The sequence below is a fragment of the Magnolia sinica genome, unplaced genomic scaffold (genome assembly GCF_029962835.1).
Source record: "Magnolia sinica isolate HGM2019 unplaced genomic scaffold, MsV1 ctg301, whole genome shotgun sequence".
Classification (NCBI taxonomy): domain Eukaryota; kingdom Viridiplantae; phylum Streptophyta; class Magnoliopsida; order Magnoliales; family Magnoliaceae; genus Magnolia; species Magnolia sinica.
In genome coordinates, this window is record NW_026682805.1 from 8,001 (window position 1) to 33,889 (window position 25,889).

The following is a 25,889-nucleotide window of genomic DNA, read 5'->3' on the forward strand; positions in this document are numbered from 1 at the left end:
GAACTCCAATTTCATCGACACGAGGTTCGATTCCTTGACATTTGATGTCACGCCCCAAACCCGAAAATAATATCAAGATGGGCCTCAACAAACGACCACACAAATGGGCCCCAGGTATAACAAATGGGCCACACCCAAATTATAAGTGGTGATATTGATTTCTACCATTAAAATTCCCAAGGCCCACGATAACATTTATTTCCCATCCAATTCACATTTAACTCATAATAAGCATAATCACAAGTATACCCAAATTACAAAGACAACATCAACATCATCATCACATATCCACTAATATAAACATTTGAATACATTATTGAAAGGGAAATATATAAATAAAAAATCAAGCTCCAAAAGACCGCTACATGCTCCAAGCTCAACACTGCTACAACCTATCATCATCTACACGCATCTATCATGCATAAGCTTATAGAAAGCTTAGAGGATGGTGTAAGTGTGTACATAAGGTAAGTGCCAATTATTCAATACAATGCCATCATCATACAATACCAAAAATACTGGTAATCCATAAATCGTACATTATCGAAATAAGCAGAAAGACTAACAAGATCATGAATTATCAGAGTAAGCAGAAATACTGACAAGATCATAGATCATAAGATAATAGAGTAAGCAATATAGAACAGTTATGCAAATAAGAAGTCATAAAAAGCCAAATATCATATGTCGAGGATGCGATGCAATTCATCCACACTATTCCCGATGAGCCACCTAAGATGCGATGAAGTCTGATATAAATGCAACGCAACCTAAATGCCGTATGCCGCGAATGTCATGCAATATGTTGCGAATGGAATGACCATATGGGGCTGTAAAGTCGGGATGATGATAGTGGCCGTGTATCCACAGCGCTATGGGGTCCATCACAAGGGACTTCTATCCAAACCAGTTTCTATACCTAAATTTGGATAGTCAAAATGTGGTAAATTAGTCTCGAGGTTTTCACACGCCCAAGGGCCACATCGGCCATTGTGAAGGCACACGTAAAATAGTTGCGCACCACCAACCCGAGTGGATAGTGAATGAATGAATGTATAAATGAGTATAACTCTTTCACTAAATTCATATATCGGTGGGTTTTAATGGTAAATCACTCAGGGTTTAAAGACACTCCGAGAATTGGATGGCTCTCCCGTCCGCATATCAATGAGCGTAAAATAACCTAAGGAAAAGGATCCGCCCGATTAGATCAATACCTATCCGACACGCCGATAGCGGACCCATTTCATGGTGGCCCACTAAAAAGTTTAGAAATAATGTGATATTCTTATTTTTCAAAGAGCCACACCTCCCAACCGACCACGACATAGTACGAGACGCTCCTGATCAAATTTTGGCAACCTTCGCACCTGTGTATCGCACGATCTAAGCAGTCCCGCAGCATCCTCGAGAGTTTAGAATTTTCACCTGTGCATCTATGGGGCCCGTATACTATGACTTAACATTTTCGGCGATACCGCCATCCACAAGATGCCGATCGGAGGTTACAAGAAACACCGATGTCACTAGGGATTTCGAGGGAATCTCTACACAATTAGTCCCACTAATTAACCATAAATGCAATACCATACCTCAAAGTACTTCACCCATTCCCTCTTTTTCCAAAAGTCCACCATCTTTCCACCTCACCATTCCTCTTTTTCTCATTTTCAGCTCAACCATCCCTCGTCTCCACCAATTTCACACTAAACCATACCCTTCCTCACTTCTTTCTTACAACCATCCCTCCACCCATCCCTCCACCCATTATTTCTATCTCTCCCTCTCATTCTCTAGCAAATTTTCCAAATCCCATGAGAAATTTCACCATCCAACACTCCTCTCCCAAACTACAAGTTGTGGCCCACCATCTCATCTCCAATCTCAACCATACATCCTTCATCAATCTCCCATTAAAAGTGAAGGTAATACACAGGAGTCCAAGGGGCCTCACATGGAAGAAGATGAGGTGGGTGATCTTCCATTATTTTAAATTTTAGCGGCCTACATCATATTGGGCCTCCAACACAGGTTCCATATACATCATAATGGGCCTCAAACATAGGCAGCATATACATCATATGGCTCTCAACCATCAGCCTCGGCAAACGTAATCGGCCTCTACAATCGGCCTCGACAATCAGAATCAATCAATAATCGGCCTTAATGATCGGAATCGGCAATCGGCTAGGACAATCGAAATTGACAATCGGCCACGATCGTTAATCGGCAATCGGTCACGATAATCAGGATCGATCAATAATCAGCCTCAATGATCAGAATCGGCAATCGACCACAACAATCGGCTTATAAACAAGGTTGGATCTATAGATGGATGGCCAATCAACCATAATATCAAGATCGGCCCACAGCAGAGGTTATATCAAATCTGATGGCATGGGGCCATCCGTCTATGGCGATGGGGCCCACTTATTTGGGTTAACATATATAGAGAATGGTACAAATGGGCCTAACAAGGCCCAAGGGAAGGTCACAAGGTGGACATTCAACCATCATTGCCCATCAATGTGGACATTCAACCAACACTGCTCCCAAGCAGTGGTCCACGTAGAGTCAAACATAAGGTGGGCCCAAATATCCAACAAGTGGCCTCAAATAGTCATCATAGGTGGGCCTTACGCATGCAGCACGTGGGCCTACACATCACGGTGGGTCGATACATTGGGCCGCACCATTGGCCTAATATACACATCACGGTGGGTTGCATCATTAGACCGCACCAATGGGCCTCAATCCAACAAGTGGGCTGCATCAATGAGCCGCACTAATGGGCCTTATACACATCAAGTTGGGCCTCGATAACTGGGCTCGAAACATGTCACAATGGGACACGACATACGGGCCAAAAATACGTCGCAATGGGCCTCGACCCATGGGCCGAAAATACATCTCTGTGGGCCTTACCAAACGGGCCATAAACACATCCTAATGGGCCTCAAACATATCATAACGGCCATAACCATGGGCCTCAATATACATCGCAATGGCCCGTAACCCATGGGCCACACATACATCATGTGAGCCGCAATACACGGGCCTCAGATACATCCCAATGGGCCCCAACACCTAGACCAGGTATACATCATATCGGGCCTCGAACATGGGCCATATATACATCATATTGGGCCTCGTCAACTGGGCCTTAAATACGTACATCACGTGGGGGCTACATGAATGGACGGTGTGAATATATAACATATATATAATAGTGTGTCCCACTATGATATGGGTCTCCCAGGAAGGTGGAGGGTTTGTAGATCACGATGAGAGCTAGGATTACATCTAAAATAATTTCTCCCTTGCAGTGCAACATTATGAATATCATTTCACAATAAATATTATGGGGGTACATGGCCCATAATGGTAATCGCATTGTCCAAATTTTGCCCATGTGAATCAACACTTTATAAACATTGCCCCATAAGTGAGCTTACAAGGCCAATCAACTTGTGGATATGAAACATACATCGATATATATAAGGGCCATGTTACAAGACCCATTGATGTTTTCAAAGGCGCATGGGTTATGGCATGTACATAAGGCCCACTAATGCGCCACTTGACTTATATAAGGCCCATATAAGATGGCCCATTTGATGTATCTGACCCAAATGACGTAGCATCCCCAACATATACATGTATATATGTATTATAATACATATATAATAATAATAATAATATAATGGTGATTTGGGAATACTTGGGAACAATGTTGGTTTGACGTCTCGTCCAAAAATATATACATCACGTGGGCTTAAAATACATCATATCGAGCCTCTTGAGCCCCAAATATATCAAATCGACCTCATCAAATGAGCCCCTATAAATATCAAGGTGGGCCTCCATCACCTTATAAATATCAAGATGGGCCTCAACAAACGCATCATATGTATGGGCCCCGAGAGTGACCGATCATAAGTGGTATAATGATTTCTACCATTAAAATCGGTCCCAAGGCCCACGATAACATTTATTTCATCAGATGATATGATTAATGCACTTGCATTTGTGTGATTTTAATGGTTATCAAACCTATGATTTCTACAAAGGTGGTCCACCTCCATCCAGATACATCGTCTCATGGCTCAAGCCTAAAATAAGCTTCTAGCAAAATGGGCACCATAGATGTCCCCGAGTGAAAATCTCTTTAAACCCGATGATACTGGAGGATGACTCCAATGTCGAGACAGATAAACAAATATATCAAGTGGGTCCGAACGCCGCACGACGCGCGTCTCCCTTTGTCGTGGCGCAGAGTGTGGAAACACATACTTCGCTAGTTAAGCCCAATACTATAGTTTGCGAATGGGCTCGCCATAAACATCAAGGTGCGGTCCACATGGGGCCCACCATAATGTTTACTTTGTGGATGAAGGCAGACCTGGATGCAGAGGAAAACAAATTTCATATCAATCCAAAGCTTTTTGAACCCAAAAGGGTTTCAATGGCGAACACTCACTCCCCACTACTTTTATGTGGTTCGAGTAAAATACAAATCCTCCGATTTTCTGTGGGGCCCACTACCCTAAGGGACCAGCAAATGGTGTTGATGTTACCAATCATCACGATGGGGCCTGAGCACGTGGTGCGCATTGCCCCACCCTCCGCTTTACATAAGCATGCACGGCGCTGTGCTGTGGCCGACAAGTCGCTTACCTATATTTTTTTAAAAAAATTTTGAAAAAATTAGTTTTACTGACGAAATTTCAATTGGAGAATCCATCCCACCCAATGGCTCCTATGGCTCAAGACAAGCCAAACAAGCTCAATATGCAGATATTTTGGTAAATAAAAACATCAAGGCGGGTTTTTCATTAAGGTGGGTCCCGTGGTTAAAGGGCATGGATGTAACACATGTTGGTGGGCCACACATACACACACACACACCAGGTGGGCCACAAACCTCATCATCAACGTGAAAATGCAGGAGAGAGGAAGAACGTGTGAAGGGGAGGGACCCGCCACTATGGGCCCTCCCCAAACAATGCATACATTAAGATGGGTCTTACCATAAGTGGGGCCCTCAAATCATCAAAATCACATAAAACAAACCTTACAAGAGCACCCACCTTTGATCTTTTATTCCTTCTTTCGCCTATGCAATCTAGAGCTCCAAGGGGGCAATTTCGACGGTTGAGATTATGATCCAAGGGTTGGATTTGGGTGATAGGAAGGTGGGCCACATCAAGCTCTCATGGGGGGTGAGACGTGGGTTGCTAGTTTTTTTTTAAGAATGAGGGAGTTGAGAGAGAGAGGTGTAAGAGAGAGAGAGAGAGATGGGTGTGATGGGTGTGATATGTACTTGTGTAAGAGAGAGTTGACTTTAAGAATGGGTCTTATACTTTGGGGATAGATGTGAGTGATGGTGAGTGATGGGAGTGTACTTGATATTTGATGTGATGGATTCTCTTGGGATTTGCAATACGCGGTGTTTTCCTTGAACTGAACGCAGGCCCACAACTCCTGGCCCGAGTTTCGCCTCGACGTGCGAGACGCGGCGACGGCGCAGTCGCATATATACAAGTCTCGGGTTGAGCCAACTCTGAAATATGAGACACGACTCAGGATCGCGCGCTAACATTGATAACAGATCGCAGGTCGTCGGAATTCGACCGGGAGGATCACGGAGGCCTATGGAACGGTACGGGCTAGGATGCGGGTCTTACATTTGAAAATGTGTGAGTACTTGCCTTTGAAATATTTTAAGTATATGATATGATCGAGCATCAATCGATATCATCGGAATTTGATAATCGATGATATCGAAGGTAGTGTCGATTCATCAATAATTTCAAGGAATTTCCTATAAGCTTGCTGGACAGTTTTTGTCCACTTTCGATGACATCGACCATACCTCAATATGATCAACATTTGAATATCGATTTTATCGAGCGACCCTCAATTCGAGAAAAAGACAACCTGAAAAACTTGCTGCATAAATGTGTCCCAATCTGATATCATCGAAGGGCTTCCAGTATCATTGATATTTGAATTTTGAGGATATCGAGGAGCTCGTCGATATATCGAGGATTACATGATTTACCTTAGAAATACTTTAGACACAACAGACCTGATGTCGATTTTATCGAGTCGATTCGATGGACTCTATATTCAAATTTCAATGATATCGAACCCCCTATCGATACATCGATAATTCCGTCCAGAGATCTTTGTGGTTGCTGGATATCTACTGTCCTCATTTCGATAAGATCGAGTGAGCTTTGAGGACATCAACAACAGGGTTTGATTACATCGATCCATGTATCGATAAATCGACAAAAGTAAAAAACTTAAAGATTTTTCCTGAAGTTTGAAAAAGTTTGCTAACCAAAAACCCAAAGGTGTTCTATCCAATTTTAAGGGTTTTAATTACCTGATGTTTTGGGACATGGGATGTGAGGCTAAGATTTACCTGTGACGAGTTCGGGCACACATCCTGTTAAGGCAGACACTTGATCAATCTTCCTATGGAGCTCCTTTGTCTTGCTGACTCAACACTCACGCTAATTGACAAACCAGGGCACTTTCAATCTCCCCATTTGTCAATTATGTGACAAAACACCAAAACACCCTAAAACAACGTCTAGACTAACACCCTAAATTGTGTGTACATGAACTTTACACAATTTTCCAATGCTATCTAGTTCATACACACCAATGACTTTGACATTCAGTAGCTGCCCCCCCTAACAACAATCTCCCCCTGTTTCCTTGCAGCTGCTCCCCCTAACACTGCACCACCATTCTCAAACAGATACACACAATTTGCCTTCGGGGTGGATTGGATTTGTTCTCCCCCTTTTTGTCAGTCATTGGCAAAGCATATCATAGCAATTGATATTGACTGAAGTTGAAGCATATGGGAGAACCATAATTTAGACAGCATAATCATAAGGAATAAAAGCAGATAACCATCCTTGGGAAGCATAAGTTCAAACATAAGCTACGAGGAAATAAAAACATGCAAAATAGGAGAAAGGATTCATAGAGGATATCATCATTTAAAGTAGATCAATAAGCAGACCAAATAAATATGGCAATAGACATAGATGAGATATAAATAGCCATAACCAAACAATTATCCAAAATGAGTGCTGCCCAAGGTTGGCAGTTGAACAATGGTTAGTTTAAAAGCAGCAAAACCATTCAATCGGGCCCAAAAAAAAAACTTTTTGTAGACACGCAGCAACAGTTCACTTCTCAGTTGGCACCTAACGTCCATGAGTGAGCAAGTCCACTACTTGCTAGCTGGTATGCTGAAGGGCATCAACTTTGTCTTCAATCGCGGTGAGTCTCCTTTCACAGTTGTACAAACGTTCTTCCATACCAGCCATCCCGTTAAGAAGGTGACGTTCTAGGTGATGAGCCTAGCGATTAGTGATAGACTCCGGACTAAGCAGCGACGTCCGATTGGATCCCCAAGGTGTAGGAGGATATGAGGGTTGATCATTGTGGGCAGCCGGCTGCATGGGAGGACTATTTTCTTGGAGAGAAGAAGCGAGACACATCTGTTGTGCCTCCTGGACTGTGTCACTATCAAACCATGCTTCTGGATGAACGGCGTCGGATGTGGCAGGGAGGCCCACATGATGAGTAAATTTAAATATGAGTGCAGGAAAGGGTAGTGTATCTCGATGATCACCTCAATTATACAAATGAGCTGCATGAGAAGAAGAGTCGGAAGGCACACTTGGATTTCTTGATACACATCATAAAGAACATTTAGCACAAAGGGAGGAAGGTGATTACCCTTTACATCACATGGATATACATTAGACACTAGAATGCTATAGAGAATTTTAAAAGAGGGTCCAAGATGATTGATGTGAAGAGAATTTTCATCATTGCGGGGGACAGTGGTGCCATGACATAATGCGCGAGTTATCTCCCCCCAAACACCCAGACCATTTAGATTCCGATTTGTCACTGGGATTTGAGTGACTCCGAGATTTAGAAGAAATGCAAGAGTGATGGGAGTGATGAGTTTAGAGTGAAGCACAAGTTCGATTCGAATATAAGGAGGATCATCACGAATGATATGCCAGCTATTGAAGAAGTCATGAATCAAACCTAGTTGATAAGATCCACTAAGATTTAGGATATTTTGCCATCCTATCACCTCTAAGAGAAGATCCACGCCAAATGGCTCAATGGCACTGCTAAGGACAAGGCGTTCAACTACAGTGGCTGGACTTCCTTCCACCGAAGTAAGATGATACTTACTAGATTCCGGTTGCTTGTTTTTTTATTTTGAAGATTGAGGAAGAGACTTACCTTCGCCTTTGACCATGGTTTGTCGGTGAGAAGAGTCCAAATAGATAGGTAAAGGTAAGAAGAAACACCCAGAGAAGAGAATGAATGTGTTGATTGAAATCGAATGTACGCTTGTCTATTATAGCAGAGTCGTCGATGATATCAATCCCTCATCGATGGCATCGAAATCAGACTCGTAATGACATCAAAGACTGTGCCGATGACCGTTGGGAAGATGCAAATATCCAATGGAAACTGAGGCAGTCCAACCGTTCGGAAGGACCGGTAGTTATAACACTGCATTCCCGAGACCCTTCGATTGCATTGATAGTATATTTCGATATCATCGATATTTAAATCTCGATGATATCGAAACCATCTAGATATCATCGATAATGTGAAGATTTGACATTTTTGTTTCCAAAGCCAACATGGTTAATTCATGAGGTTTAAATTTTTTGCAGATAATTAACCATGGATATCTCAGTTTGAAGATTTTCCTATGTGAAATATTTTTACTGAGATATCATCAATGAGTACATACTCCAATTGATTTTTGAAGATCACTAAACCTGTTTGTGTCAAGAGGTTTTGTTAATATATCGGCAAGTTGCTTTTCAGTAGTCACATAATCCAACATGATAATCTTATCTTTAACAAGTTCCCAAATAAAATGATGACGAATGTCAATATGCTTAGTCCGAGAATGTTGAACAGGATTTTTTGAGATGTTGATAGCACTTGTATTATCACAGAAAAGACTCATTGTGGGTTGCTCAATCTCATAATCCAACAACATTTGTTTCGTCCAAAGGAGTTGTGCACAGCAACTTCCTACAACAATATATTCAGCCTCAACAGTGGACAATGATATTGAATTTTGCTTCTTGTTTTGCCAGGAGACCAGACAATTTTCAATATAAAAACATCATCCACTAGTCGATTTCCGATCATCCAAATTTCCAACCCAATCAGTGTCAGAGTATCCAGCAATGATGGTGGATGTGTCAAATGGATATCATAGCCTGAAGGAAGTAGTTCCTGCTATGTATTTGATGATTCTCTTAACCGCCGTTAGATGGGATTCCTTAGGATCTGCTTAATACCGAGCACACACTCCCACACTAAAAGATATATTTGGACGACTGGCTGTGAGATATAGTAGGCTTCCTATCATACTCCGATAGAGATGTTGATCCACACTTTTGTCATTAACATCTTTGGAGAGTTTGAGTGTGGTGCTCATAGGAGTATGATAAGTACGACCAGAATCGAGCCCAAATTTTTTCACCAACTCATTTGCATACTTGGTTTGACAAATGAAGATTCCATCATTTAGCTGCTTGACTTGTAATCCTAAAAAGAAGTTTAATTTGCCAGCCATACTCATTTCAAATTGTGATTTCATGAACTTTTTAATGGTAGGGGTTCGACCATATCAACAAGTTGGATGTCAAAAATAAATATTCCGGTAGAATTCATGAACTTTTTAATGGTAGGGGTTTGACCAGCACTTTTTTTATGGTGTGGTCCACCTAAGATTTGGGCATACTTCATTTTTGGGATCGTGCCCTAAAATGAGCTTTCAAAATAGTTGGACGGTATGAATTCAAGGCACGCACATCACTGTAATCCCCATAGCCAGGGGTCTCACCCACCCCGGTGGATGGAGGGGGGTCTCACCCTAGATCTACCGATGTGGGCCGACCTTGATTGTGGGCCTACTGTTATCTATGTGACTACATGCACCCATCTATCTGTATTGAAAGCTCATTTTAGGACATGATCCAATAAGAAAGAAGTTCGATTTTCCGAATAAGCCATATTGTAGAAGTGGTGGTTTCTTGCAGACCATGAAAGCTTTAGATTAAGATATTATTTGTGTGGTCTCTTGATATACATGTTTGTGACCTTATAAATAGGTTGGATGGTAAATAAACATCTGGGTGGAATCTGATTCCGTAAATTCTAATGATGAGAACTCAACAACAACGGTTTCATGTGGTGTTGTCGACCTAAGATTTCGGCATCCTTCATTATTAGTATCACTCTCTAAAATGAGCTTTCAAAATAGTTGTACAATGTGTATTTAAGGTACATACATCAATGTGAGCCTCACAATTAGGGGACCCACCTACTACCCAGTGTGAAGTATGTGACTACATCTACACCATCCATCCATATTTAAATCTCATTTAATGACATGAAAAAAAAATAAAATTGAGACAGTTTCGAATCTCACATAAACCATAGTACAGGAAATAGCAGCACTAGCGCATGGCCTAATCAAATCAAGTTGGGCTCACTGAATGTCACTGAATCTGATTCGGTACCCATCTTATTGGAGTCAGGAAACATGTAGCTAGTTGAGGCTCGGCATGATTTGATTGAGGCACGTGCCATTGTTAAAGATAAAGGTTTTTGTTAAAAGTAGCTCTGAGTGGTAACATCATGCAGGATTGTACCAATCAAACAGCGCCGTGTCCGAGCCTCAACAAATTTGGTGTTTGGTCAGCCTTATGGGATCGCTCTCAATATTAACGGACCCAACTTAGCCGTAACTACAGTCAACAATATGGGAGGGACTGCAATTGTGGGGCCCACTTTGGTGCATGAATTGTATGTCTATGTTGTTTATTCATTGAGCCAAATAATTTTATGACATGTCTGAAAAATGAAGTAAATTTAAATCTTAGGTGGACCACACCATATGAAACAACGGTCATGAAACGTCCACTAAAATTTCCTGGGTCCACCAAAATGCTTATTTTCTTTCCAGTCTGTCGCTCAAAAAAAAAAAAAAAAAAAAAAAAAAGTTTTTAATGGTCATTCACGAGTAGTGTGGTCCACTTGAGTTTGGAATAGCCTCAAAGATATACGACTTATACATTGAGGTGCGCCCCACGGTATCGCTGGATCCGGGCTCGCAGCTAAGTCGCTTTCCATGTTGACAGCTTGGATCGCTGACACTTGGCCCCACTTGTACATATATTGTAATGGATAGTATACAGACCAGGGCTGTCAACGGGCCGGGCCTGGGTTTGGGCTCGGTCAGTTATGGACTTTTCGGGCCGGGCCGTCGTTCGGTCCTATTTAAAATATTGCTTTTGGCTGGCCAGAGCCCGGCCCATTGACACCTCTATTAGAGACATTGCGTAAGGACACGCACGGGGAACCGCACGCATCGATGTGCACGCGCATGTGTTTCAATAGAACACTTTTGCGAGATCTGAGCTTCCCATCAGATACCATATACTTCTTAGATCTTCCACACAAAGATCAGGTCATTTTACACCTCAGGTGGCCCCCACCATAACGAATTGAATAGCTAACAAAAAATGAACCATCGGTTACTTTGATCGTTGTGGATCACTGAGGAATGAAATTGTGTGATTTTTTTATGGAAAATATCTGAACATGGTTTCCAACTTTATGGAAAGATCGGATCTTACATAAGTATTTCATATTTGCACGTGTGCTCACGTGTGAATGTGTACGGACATACGCGCGTGTGGAACTAGCAAGCCTGTAGTGTAGTCCCACGAACCAGGGATTTAAAAGCAAGAGGTTCTGAGCATTTGCGATTCCGGGTCATTTTAAGCAAGCAATTAGCTGATTTGGAAATGAGAAATTTACGACTGTGGACCCCACCTTTTATCCATTGGATATTCTTGAAGCAATAAAAACTTAACATACGCACTTAGACCTCCTTGTACGGACGACAAATTCCAGGATGAAAATACCCCTCCTTTTCTGCCACCCGCCAATGGCAGATCCTCAGTGGTCTGGCCCCACCATGATGTATGCTTTTCATCCATGCCGTCCATATATTTTTCCGGATCATTTTATGGTATGAGACAAAAAATGAGGTATATCCAAATCTTAAGTGTACCACATTACAGGATAGAGTGTTGAATAAGCGTCAACCATTAGAAATCCTCTCCCGTCGAAGTTGGGGCCCATTGTGATGTTTGTGAGAAATCCTCCCCGTATAAGTTCATTCATAGGGTCACAAAGACCGGGATGAAGAGGAAAAACAAATTTCTTAATGATCTAAAACTTCTATAACCCCTAAAAGGTTTAGGGTATCAATGGTAGACGTTCAATTCCCCACTGCCTTTTACAGTGTGGTCCACTTGATAGCTAGATCTGTCTTATTTTTCACCGTAAGCCTTAATACGAGTTCGCAAATAGATGGACGGTTTGGATATAACATATACCTCATAATGAGACCCACAGAAATCGATGGGGATTACAACAGGAGAAAAAAAAAAAAAAAACGAAAACGAAGCAAGCGAGTTGGGATCAACCGGGTTAGGACCCGGTCGACCGGGTTAGAGAACAAAAAAAAAAAAAAAACATAGCCAGCGAGTTGCGGTCGGCCCGGTCGACCGAGTCAGAGCTTGGCCTATCGCTACGGATTATAACCGTAGTCATAACTGTAGTGCTATGCACTTTTTTCTCTTTTTTATTTTTATTTTTTACATGGAGAACATTTTCCCTCTTACATTTTTCTATAATACATAATTATGTAATTATGTAAATATGTAAATATAAGTATATAAAAATATTTTTCTATCTTTTAATTTATTTCTTTGTCTATTTATTTAACAAGCATATCTCCTAAACTAGAATGATTTACTTAACTTACCACATATGATTTTGGGGTAGGAGAAGCTAATTTAGCCAACCAACCTAGTTATTTTCCAAGATTCCATTGGGTCGATGGTCGAAAATCTATTTCATTCAGTTCGTGGTCAATTTCAATCACTTCGCGGTCGGGTTGGTTCGGGTTGAAAGTCGGGTGGGTTGGTTCGGGTTGGTGCTCAACCCTAACCCAACCCAAGGTTCCTATACCTAAACCTTGACCAAACCCAACCCAATCTTGAGTTAAGAATTCTCAACCCAAGCCCAACCCAAGAAGGCTCGACGGGTTGATTGGGTTAGTCAGGTGTATACGTGCTAATATTTTCGTTATTACATTAGTTTATTATATTTCAATATAGGACTTATTTTTTGTATCTATGATTTTATTAATTATATACGTGATTATTCATCATAAAGAACTTCATTTTTTTCTTTTAAAAACCATGCTAAAATATAGGACTACTCCTTTAAAAAGTCATGTAGCATAGCACGCAATCTATTTAGGAGAGAGAAATCCGATATATCTTGTTAGCGTGAGTCCTTAGAAATGACGTAGACAAATGAGACCTGATATCACTAGTGTACCTTCTACACAAACAATCCACACTCAATTATAATTTATAAGTAACTAATATATTGATCAGGTTTGGGTTGGGTCGGGCAACCTGAGACCTCAACCCAAGCCCAACCTAAGTCTTATCGGGTTGGTGTTTGTATAGTCCTTCACGTAGGTAGCCATTCACACATATAGGTAGCCCTTCGCGTGTCATTAAGGGCCCTTTGTAATATGTAGCGTCTGAATTGTGGGGCAAACTAGAAAAACAGCGCGGCAAACTGCATTATGAGCGGGGCAAACTAGAAAAACAGCGGGACAAACTGAAATATGAGCGGGGCAAACTAAAAAAACAGCGGGGCAAACTGAAATATAAGCTGAGCAAACTAAAAAAACAGCGGGGCAAACTTAAGTATGAGTGGGGCAAACTAGAAAAACATCGAGGTAAACTTAAGTATGAGCAGGGCAAACTAGAAAAACAGCGGGGTAAACTTAAGTATGAGCGGGGCAAACTAGAAAAACAGCGGGGCAAACTTAAGTATGAGCGGGGCAAACTAGAAAAACAGCGGGGCAAACTTAAGTATGAGCGGGACAAACTAGAAAAATAGTGGGACAAACTGAAATATGAGCGGGGCAAACTGCATTATGAGCAGGGCAAACTAGAAAAACAGCGGGGCAAACTGAAATATGAGCGAGGCAAACTAGAAAAACGGTGGGGCAAACTGAATTATGAGCGGGGCAAACTAGAAAAACGGTGGGGCAAACTAGAAAAACAGCAGGGCAAACTGAAATAAGAGCAGGGCAAACTGAATTATTAGCGGGGCAAACTAGAAAAACAGCGGGGCAAATTGCATTATGAGCGGGACAAACTAGAAAAACAGCGGGGCAGACTGAAATATGAGCGGAGAAAACTAGAAAAACAACGGGGCAAACTTAAGTATGGTCTCAAGGAATTTCTCTTTTTTACAATTCAGGTAATAATGCTACTTCCTTGTTATGGAGTTATCTAATCAATGGTCATCGTGTGGTGATCCAGACCCATTGATCTGATCCAGTTTACCATGGATGTGAATTTCCTTGAAATTGACTAGTATGTGATCAATCAGCAATAGCAACAAGATTCTGATCACATAGTGTTTTTTCTTCTTCTTATTTTTTATTTTTTATATATTTTTAATCTTTTTAGTATCAAGCAGATGGGAGGAATTATCTCATTCATGCATTGTACCATGGTCCATACATTTGAGCCCATGGTCGACCAATCTTTGTTGTTGATACTATGGGGCCTACATTATCAATCTGAATTTTCTAAAAACCTCCCCAATCAAAATGCAATAGGTCATCAATACGCGGCCCACAAATAGACGGCTAAGAAAAAAAATACAGCAATTCACTACGTGTCTAAAAAACTTAAACAGATATTTGGATGGCTGTTATCATCCAATCAGGGAGATTTTCAAGGAAATTCACATCCATGGTAGACTGGATTAGATCAATGGGTCTGGATCACCACACGATGACCATTGATCAGATAACTCCATAACAAGGAAGTAGCAACGTTACCTGAATTGTAAAAAGGGAAAATTCCTTCAGACTCATACTTAAGTTTGCCCTGTTGTTTTTCTAGTTTGCCCCGCTTATAATACAGTTTGCCCTGCTCATAATTTAGTTTGCCCCGCTCATATTTCAGTTTGACTCATTGTTTTTCTAGTTTGCCCCGCTCATATTTCAATTTGCTCCGCTGTTTTTCTAGTTTGCCCCGCTCATACTTAAGTTTGCCCCGCTCATATTTCAGTTTGCCCCACTGTTTTTTTAGTTTGCCCCGCTCATATTTCAGTTTGCCCTGCTCATATTTCACTTTACCCCGCTGTTTTTCTAGTTTGCCACGTTCATAATACAGTTTGCCCCACTGTTTTTCTAGTTTGCCCCGCTCTATTTCAATTTACCCTGCTGTTTTTCTAATTTGTCCCGCTCATATTTCAGTTTACCCTGCTCGAGTGGTAGACTCTTAGGAGTTTCAACACGCAGTCATGCGTTCGAGTATCCGTAGGTGGTGAATTCCACTAGTGTGAGTGTGTAGGGGTGTATGTTCATGTTTCCCCTGCTAAATTTCATGTTTCCCTCGATCAACCTGTTCAGAAGATTATAAAAACATGGGTGAAGCAAAAATACAAATATAATATTGATCCAAAACTTCTACACCCCCAAGAAATTTTCAATGGTATACATTCAATTCAACTGTTTCCTATGGTGTGGTCCATTTGAACATTGTATATACTTAATTTTTGGACTCAAGCCATAAAATTATCTGGAAAAATTAATGGATAGAACGGATAAATTACATAAATTATAGTGGACCTTACAGAGTGCAGTGAGTAACTCACTACGCAATCTGGTTCCCACTGGGATATCCTTGTGGCACATCGTGGCCCAAGCTCTGTGGGGGCAACCGTAATGTATTTGTTTTATCCATTCTATCCATCCGTTTTGGCTATTCATTTTAGTCATGAGCCTAAAAATAATGCAGATCCAAAGCTTAAGTGGACCACACTAAAGAAAACAATGGGGTATTGAATACCCCCCACACCTTTCTTTTTTTTTTTTTTTTTTAAACACGCACACACCCCGCCGTTGAAAACTTCCTAAGGCCCACTGTGAAGTTTTAGTTGCTATAAAATCTGTTCATAAGGTGGGAAAGCATAGATACAAGCTTGACCCAAAACTTGTGGCCCTATGAAGTTCTCAACGGTGGGCAGGTGTTCAATATCCTATCGTTTTCCGTGGTGTGGTCTACTTCATCTTTGGATCCGTATGATTTTTGCGCTCATGACCTTAAACGAGCTTTCAAAAGGGATGAACAGTACGGATAAAACATATACATCCTGGTGGGCCTCACGGAGCTTAGGCCAATCACATGGTGTGTGATATGACTCATCCACGCCGTTTATCTGTTTTACCAGCGGATTTTAGGGCGTTGATAAAAACAAAAAAATTTAAGAACATCCAAAGCTCAAGTGGACCACACCTCAGGAAATAATGGGGTTAATGACATCTACAGTTGAAATCTTCCAAGGGCCTACAGTAATGTTTATTGGTCGTCCAACATTTTAATAAGGTCACAAGGAGTTGGATTAAAGGCAAAACATAAATATCAGCTTCATTCAAAATTTCTATAGCTCCAGGAAATTTTCAACAGTAGACGTTAAATCTAAACTGTTTCATGTGGTGTGGTCCACTTACTCTTGATATTCTTCAATTTTGGAATCACACCCTAAAATTAGCTGATAAAATGCATGGACGGTGTGGATAAGACATACATCACGTCGGGCCCCACAGATTTAACATCAAGTCCAAATTCTGTGTTAACGGGGCCGACCTGATGATCATATGAGCCAATGTTTTCAGACATCAACACAATCGGGATCGCCGGCTGTGGGTCTCCAGTCTCGCACATGTATACTTTTTTACACGTGTAAGTCAACCGTAAGCACCCATTGTCCCCAGGAGCGCGCTTGATGCATGTACCTTACATCCACGCCGTGCATCCATTTTGACCGCCCATTTTGGTTAATGATACAAAATATAAAGCAGATTTTAATCTCAGGTGGACCACCCCACAGGACATGTATACTTTTTGGGGATTATTTCCTGTGCTGGCAAAATGGAAGAACAGAGTCTATAAAACGGAAACGGATTGGCTACTCCCCTGCCACCAGCCCTGTGGCTGATGGTCGGTGCTCTGTGGGCCCTATCATGATGTATGTGTTTCATCCATTCGTTCATCGATTCCGTTCATCCATTTTTAAAGATCATTTTATGGCTTAATCCCAAATATTAGATGGATATAAATTTCAAGTAGTCCACACCACATGAAAACAATAGTGATCGGATATCCACCATTAAAATCCTCCTAAGGCCCACTGTACTGTTTATTTGACATCCAATCTGTTGAATAGGTCATACAAGCCCAGATGAATGGAAAAAACAAAAAATCATCTTGATCCAAGACTTTTATGGCCCCCAAAATGTTTTTAATGATTGACGCTCATTCAACACTGTTTCCTGTAATGTGGTCCATTTGATAGTGGGATATAACTCATTTTTCGTCTCGTACTGTAAAATGATCTTTAAAAATAGATGGACGGCATGGATGAAACACATAAATCATGGTGGGGCCACAGAGCACTGACCATCAGCCATGGCTGGTGTCGGGGGAGCAGCCAATCCGTTTCCAAACATTGTGGTGGGGCTCGCGGAACACCATCCAATAGCCAGTCGCTGCATTGAGAATATCAATGTGCTATTGCATTCTTTTTATAGTAGTACTAATGTCAGTATGTAATCTACACGTGCTTTTATTTTTTAGGATAATTTTGCTAGCATAACCAAGGGCACGACCGAAGTTCTATACGGACAGAACTTTTTTAATACATGTCCAATCACGTGGCTTTTATTAATGTTAGCATGTGATATGTTTAATATATATGTGGTAACTATATATTATTAGTGTTGGTCTAAAATTCAGTGATGTGGTAAACGTGTGAAATATGTGAGTTTGCCATAATTAATTGGGTCCAATTAAAACCAAAGCCATCGATCTTGGTGTCAAGATAAAGTAGCGCAGGGTCAAATGTGTGAATTGCCATTTATTGGGTCAATTGATGAATGTGCTATACGAGAATTTACATAGGCTGGAGATATTTTTCTAATTAGTTCTTTGTTTGCCTAGAAAATCAAGAATTTTCAAAAATACAACAATTGTTTGATTGAGCGGAAATGAAATGGAGATGAATGCGAAAAAGTGAGACTTACCACTACAAACAGAATCACCAATCTAATTGAGAACAACAGTATGTTTCGTCGAGCAGTATGCTAATAAGCAAAGACTGAGTAATGCTGAAATTACAAGCTATTATCGACACAACGCGTGAGCATAGGTGAATGATTCCTAGAGTTATAATTTTCATTTAAATTCGACACATGAGTGCAGATGGAAGGAAATTACGGCTACTCGCTATCACTAAGTCGATCTAGCTTAAGGTAGGAACATACTAAACTAATCCTAGACTAAGAATTCCATGGTTGTTGAGCGATGGAAGAAGCTAAGCTAAATGTCTCATGTGACTGTATAAGTAGCTTTGCGCTAGAATTGATTTGTTCGGCTTCGAATGATTGATCATGTATCATTTTTTCTGTGTTCTTTTATATTATTTATAGACCCCCTTTGTTGAAGTCATGAGAATATCCATTGCCTTCGTGGAGCTTTCTCACATTGCTAACGGTTACATTTACTTGATCGTGCTTGGCCTTTTTTTGAATACATCCTTATCCATTCGAAGATCTTATGAACATTCTTTAGCACCGACGTAACCCCACTAGTTACATGCTCTTACGTGCACAACACACCTTCTCAAATATTTACTTATGGATGAGTTGACTTTTGTATTATTTACAGGCCACCATGATGTTTGTGAGAAATCTATTATGAATTGAAAACAAAAATATTAACCTAATTCAAAACTTATGTGGCCCCACAAATATCTCAACTATGGACATTCAATTCTCACATTTTCAACCCACTTGAGTACGGGATCCAGCTCATTTTTTTGCCCCATGTTTTAAAATGAGCTCACAAAACGGATAGATGGGATGGATTTTTCAAAAACATATGTGGCCTCACCTAGGCTTCTAGCACAAGAACTTCCTAATAAAGACTTTTGCAGAAAATCCACATCCCCATCATCCCCGTGGCAATGACTTTATAAATGGTTTGAATGACATATAAAACTTCAAAGGTGGAGCCCAAAAAGATTTCAATGGTAGGCATTTCTTTCCCGACTTTTTCCTCTCCCGTAGTCCACTAGAGTCTTGGTTCCAACTCATATTTTTTTGTTGCATGCACTAAAATGAGCTCACAATATGAATGAACTCGGTGGATTTCTAACAAACATCAAGGTGGGCCCACCTAACTTTCCAGCTCTAGAACTTTCCGTGAAAAGCGTCCGCATGAAATCCACGTCCAAATCTCTCTCTCCTTTGGGTCAGGTCAGTTTAGCCCAACTCAATAGGTTTAATGAGTTTTGAGTGGGTCAGGTTGAGCCACAAGGAAATGGATTGTGAGGTCGGGTTCTAGAATTCTAGGCCACTTTGGAAATGGATTGCCATCCCTATTCACATCCAACGTTAAATGGGAGCGGATTGAATACTGAAGGCTTCAGTAGCCAAAACGCTACTGAAGTGATGTGGCAAAACGTCATTGATGGATGCCAAGCGGCTGTTTCCTTCCAATAAATACTCTTCCAAAGGAGATCCGTTAGCGGATGTTTTTCCGTTTAGGCCGTGAACGCACTCGGCCACGCACGGACGTGGATTTCCTGCCAAAAGACATTCCAAGAAGTTCTTGCGCTGGGAACCAGGTGGGGCCCACCATGATGTTTGTGAGAAATCCTACCCGTCCATCTGTTTTTTCTGTTCAAGTCAGACTTGAAGCCAAAAATGAACAGTTTCTAGAGCTCAAGTGGGCCAAAAAAGTGATAATTGAACATTCACAGTTGAAATATTCGTGGGCCACAGAAGTTTTGAGTCATGTTAATACTTTTTATTTCAGTTCATCCCAGTATGAATGAAGTTATTAACGGTATGGATGGATTGTAAACATCGCTGTCGAACCCAGGTATATTTTAACAGTAGGAATTTCCCTAACCGCATTTTCCTTTAGTACGGCTCACTTGAGCTTTGTATACGGTTCATTTTTGGTATCATGTCCTTAAATGAACTAAAAAAACTGATGGAAGGGGAGGATTTCTCACAAACATCACAGTGGGCCTGGGTTCCCAGCGCAGGAAGAAATCCACGTCCATAAAAAAATGCAATGCCGAGTTTAACGGTACTGGCCAAGGGAAGCGGATTGCGTAAGTAAACTGTGGGGTCCACCATGATTTATATATTTTATCCAGTCTGTCCATCCATTTTATAAGATAATTTTAGGGCCTTATCTCAAAACCTAAGCATATAAAAAGCTAAAATCAAATTCTTGGGGGCCAAAGGAGTTTTGGATCAAGATTATATTTGTTTTTTACCTTCATCCATGTTTTTTGATCCCTTGAACAGTTTGGATGAAAAATAAACATCACTGTGGGGCTGGAAAGGTTTCAACGGTGGAAATCATTATTTCCACTGTTTCCTTTAGTATGGTCCACTCGAGATTTTTACAAGCTTCAATTTTAGGCTCAACGCCTAAAATTAGATGGAAAACAGATGGAAGGTGTGGATAAATCACGTAAATTCACAGTGGGCCCAACTAAATTTTCTCAGGATGACCATCCGATTTCATGGCCGAGTGGTGCACGGCGGAAAGGGAGAAAGATCCGTTAACGGATCTAATCGGAGTAGCATTTATACCAAGGGAACATGCCATTGGTATCTAACCAATGGCGTTTTGCCACATCACTTCAGTAGCGTTTTGGAAACTGAAGCGTTCAGTTTCCAATCCGCTCCCACGTTAAATAGGTCAAGATCGAAGTTAAAATCTCCCCGTTGGGTGATGTTTGGCGACCACAATGATAGTGGGCCCATCTGATCAATGGTCAGATTTGGGGACTTCAGGCCCCACAAGTACAGTTGCATTTGTGAGGCTCCATACTCCAACCATAGTGGAGTCCGTGACTTGGATGGTTGGGACCCAGTTACACATTCAAATGAGCGGTCAGGCCAGTACATGCATTGATAGGGTTGGCGATGCTCTGATGAGATATTATGCAATGTTCCATGTGAGAGATTGGACACGCACGATTCACTCCATTTTCATTTCTTACAAGTGGGTTCCATTTTTAATGATCCGAACCATTGAAATCATGGGCCACACCATGACAGTTCCAATTCAACCACTAAAAGGCCAAATATTCTGCAGATAGAATCTTCAAGTTGGGATTTTTGGTGAATGGCCCACTCGAGGCGAGCCCATCACACCAACGTTTTGGATATCACACAACTGGATGTCTAACCAATGATCCTTTGAATGTGGACCCTTTGATCACTAAACTCTCTCCTCTGAATATAGCCAGAGTAAACATTCCAAGAAACCGAAGTGAGATATCCATGTATAAGGCTGCAAACATTACAAAATCAGGTGAACCGCACATGATGAGATTGGATCCAGTACAAGCTTGTAGCTTAAGCTTAAACCACGTCTGTGTGGGGCCCACCATGGAATGCTCATGAAATCAATCTATCCATCATGTGTCCGCTCATGTTTTCCATTCAAATTTCAGGTGTGCGACACCATGTAAAATCACGACTAGAACCTCCAAAATCACCACATGTTGTGGCCCACCAGAGTTTTGATATAGCATGATTTCTGGCATTCGACTTCTGATGCATTCATTCATCCTAGTGGGGGCATCTTCTAAATGGATTGGATTGCGTATACAAAGCAAAGTAGCCCCACATACAATATTTCAGGAAGGCTTTTGATGGTGGAGGTCCCCATCCTATTATGGTCTGGTGATTTTCAGTCCCAGCGATGACATGAGGGGGGAGCACAAGATGTACAGATTTGATGCCATGTAAACATCATGGTGGGCCCCACACATGGCATTGTAGGTCAAGCTTAACCTCCCCTAAAATCTCAAAATCGTTTGCAACAGCATAAAAAACTAAAGGAAAAGGGGTGGCAGCATTTGAGAAAACCCCAAATCCATTGTTTGGTTATGTGTATTTAGATGTAAATGAAATTGGAAATATTCAAAATATACATTTTTGGTACGCTTTAAAATCTCAGTATAATATAAGAGAAATGCCTTTTCAGCTCCTTTTTAAAGACAAGGCATATGCAACAAAGGTGTTGCTAGGCTGCTAATCCATTGCATATGTGGCAAACTAATGATACCCAAAATCAACAAATTATTAACTGCAACAATTAAATCACATCAATAAAATGATCCGAGCTGTCCAAACATTAGCCATTAAAACGAATGGTTAAAAAGCATTGATAAGTCACTCATTTGTGATCCTTACATAATTTGTGACTCTCCCAAAGTTGGGATGTTTCCTCATATTTCAGCCAGAGTATATATTTCAATAGACTTATTACAATCATTCTGTCAAATATCATATATATAATTTGGGATATTAAAGCTGATTTAGTTACTCAAGTATCTGCGATTGTTGCGAGGTTTGCATGAGACTAGACTATTGACATGAATCGGAGACGACAATGTATCCATCGCAATCAGCTGAATGCCGCAGCTCCCATCGAATTTGATTATCCGCTCTAGCTTGAAATCATATAAGTAGAATCCACCAATGTCAATAGCAAAGCACTCAAAGATTATAACCTCACCATTCCTAAAACTAGCAAAAAGAAGAACCGGATCGAGTGACCCGCCCCAACGCGAATCCTGCGACAGCAATGACCCTAAACAATCCATACCAATGCTAAGCTGTTTAATCCATTCTCCACTATCTAAATCCTTCAAGATCCACACATCGAATTGGACCGGGGATTCGCGGTTCGCAAAAGATAGAAACTCACCCAATTCAAGAAAATGGTAACTTCTCCTGCTACAATTGGGAAATGAAGTCTTGTGGAACTTCTCATTGCCCACATCCATTGAAACTATGTAATCCATCCCAATTGCCCAATGCAAAATCCCACTTGCTGAGATTGGAATACGCAATTCAGTTAGCCCAAAAAATGGACCGTCGATCTCTCTCCAAGAATCCGAACCAACGGTCGTAACCTCACATCCAAGAGGGATTGGGGTTTTTCTTTTCTCGTATTCACAAACATGGACTACTTTGTATTCTTTAGTAATTGAATTGAACCCAAAACCGTAGATTTCATATGAGAGCGGATACTTAAAAGATAAATCGGAAGGAGGGAGCATGATCCTCTGATTTGAAATTGGATTAATAACATATAGACTGCGCATGCTTTCAAGCAAAATAAGACCGTTGCAGCTAGCACATATACGGCCTGGGCAATGCAAGTCTAGATCATGGACTTTCGTCTCACCTTCTTTGATTTCCATGAAATGGGTCTTGTATTTTGATCTTGAAATTCTTTTTTGGAAGATAAATCCAGGCACTGATCGATGGAGATGGGCCTCGATGAAAACTGGGTCAGATATGACGTTGTACCAGTTCTTGCATACTAACCTTAGTTTGGGTAGTGATTCAGGTGGGAGCCTGAGGAGGATGTTGAAGATGACGTCATCACAAAGGGATGGGGCCGACTCCAGCTTCTCCTTCTTATTTCCATTTTCTTCATTTGTATTGCTGAGGAAAGAGGCTTTCTCTGCCATGTTTGGACTCGATAGGGTTGTAGCTGATATTTTAGCGGGTGAAGAGAGGGTACGAAACGGGCGGATTAAGTGCGGCCCCGGGTACAGCCAAGACGGTGCGTCATTATTGTGGGGCCCACATTGATGTATTTATTATATATCCACACCGTCCATCCGTTTTGAAAGGTCATTTTACACAATTATCCAAAAATTGAAGAGTATTAAATTCTTGAGTGGATCATAGTATTGAAAACAGTAGTGATTTATTATTAATGGGCCACAACAGTTTTGGATCAAGATGATATTTGTTTTTTACCTCCAAAAAGGTTTATGTGGACTTATAGACAGGTTGGATGGAAAATAAATATTACCAAAACATTATGGCGGGCCCTAGGAATTTTTTAATGGTAGCACATTCGTCTCAATTGTTTCTTATAGTGTGTTTGAGCTGAGAATTTTATGCTTAATTTTCTTATATTTCTCTAAAATTATATTTAAAAAACGGATGTACGGAGTGGATATAGAATACATACATCAAGGTGGGCCCCGCAGTAAGGGCCGTACCGTCTTGGGTAGGGCTGGGACCGCACCTAATCCGCTCCTGGTAATAAAAGACAAAAGGCTTCGATATGGTTGGTTTTGGCTGAGATTCGTAGTTATCCATTGAGAAATTTACGACTTTAAACCTTACCTTTTATCCAATGGTTTTTAAATGCAAAACAAACTTTACTTGCAAACTTAGACCTTCACCTCTGGACAGCCATATTAAGGACGAAAATACCCCTCCTTTTTCCACGTTCTTTTCACTGCGCTGCTTCACTCCCCTTAAAACAAAAAAACAGTTGCTTCCTTCTTAAAATAACTGCCTTAATCTCTCTTGCAATGAACAACCGATGTACGGAGGGTTTTCTTCTCACTTTCCTGACCCCGGAATCTCTTTGAATCATATAGATATCCATCTAGATATCATCATTGTACATTTGCCATTTTTCATCTTGGCTAGGGTTACGTGAAATCCCATGAACTAGTTGCATCTCCTTGAAAAGGTTCAAAGTATTCCCTTACACCAAAGCACCTCTCACTTGATCTCATGCTAGGCTTGCTAAATTTCATTTTTGCCCTCCTCAATTTCATGCTAGGATCGTTTAATTTAATGTTTGCCCAGCTTAATTTCATGGTAGATAAGGTCAATTTAATGTTTGCCTCAGATAAATTTCATGCAAGGCTTGCTCAATTTAATGTTTGCCCAGCTCAATATTATGGTATGCCCGCTTGATTTAATGTTTGTCCAGCTCAATATTATCCTATGCTCGCTCAATTTTCAGTTCGCTCATTCAATATCATGCAAGGCTCACTCGATTTAATGTTTGCCCCACTCAATATCATGTTATGCTCACTTGATTTAACGTTTGTCTAGCTCGATAACACACTATGCTCATTGGAAATATCGTTTGCCCACATCAATATCATGCTATGCGCGCTCGATTTATCGTTTGCCCAGCTCGATATCATATTATGCTCACAGAGCTGAATTTATAGTTTGTCCCGCTCAATTTTTAGTTTGCCCCGTTCTCATGCTTGCCCCGCTGATGTTTTGGATTTCCCCGCTGAATTTTCCAGTTTGCCCCGCTCAATTTCTAGTTTGCCCCGCTCAATTTTCATGTTTACCCCTCTTAATTTCAGGTTTCCCCTGCTCAATTTCTAGTTTGCCCCGTAAATTTCATGTTTGCCCCGCTTAATTTCATGTTTGCCCCACTAATTTTCTAGTTTACCCCGCTGAGTTTGATTTTTCCCCCTGCTGAATTTGATGTTTCCCCCGCTGAATTTCATCTTTGCCCCGCTCAATTTCCAGTTTGCCCCGCTCAATTTCTTGCTTGCCCCGCTGAATTTCATTTTTGCCCCGCTCAATCTTCAGTTTGCCCGCTGAATTTCATGTCTGCCCCTCTCAATTTCATTTTACCCCACTGAATTTCATGTTTGCCTTGCTCAATTTTTAGTTTACCTCGCTGAATTTCTTGTTTTCCTCGCTTAAATTGATGATTTGTCCCGTTGAATTTCATGTTTGCCCTGCTCAATTTTTTGTTTGCCCTGCTGAATTTCTTGTTTGCCACTCTCAAATTGATCATTTGCCC

The 25,889-nt window shown here is 41.0% G+C and overlaps 1 protein-coding gene across 1 annotated transcript; it reads right to left on the reverse strand.

Moving 5' to 3' along the window:
- Window positions 1–22,383: 22,383 nt before the first annotated feature.
- LOC131236215 (F-box protein At3g07870-like) lies at window positions 22,384–23,778 on the reverse strand. The gene has a single exon (XM_058233349.1). The coding sequence runs from the start codon at window positions 23,776–23,778 to the stop codon at window positions 22,615–22,617; it is 1,164 nt and encodes a 387-aa protein (XP_058089332.1). The 3' UTR covers window positions 22,384–22,614.
- Window positions 23,779–25,889: the final 2,111 nt, after the last annotated feature.

What these genes read in the sequence shown, in the direction of transcription:
- LOC131236215 (XM_058233349.1), bottom strand. Translation starts at nt 23,778, where the DNA reads ATGGCAGAGAAAGCCTCTTTCCTCAGCAATACAAATGAAGAAAATGGA.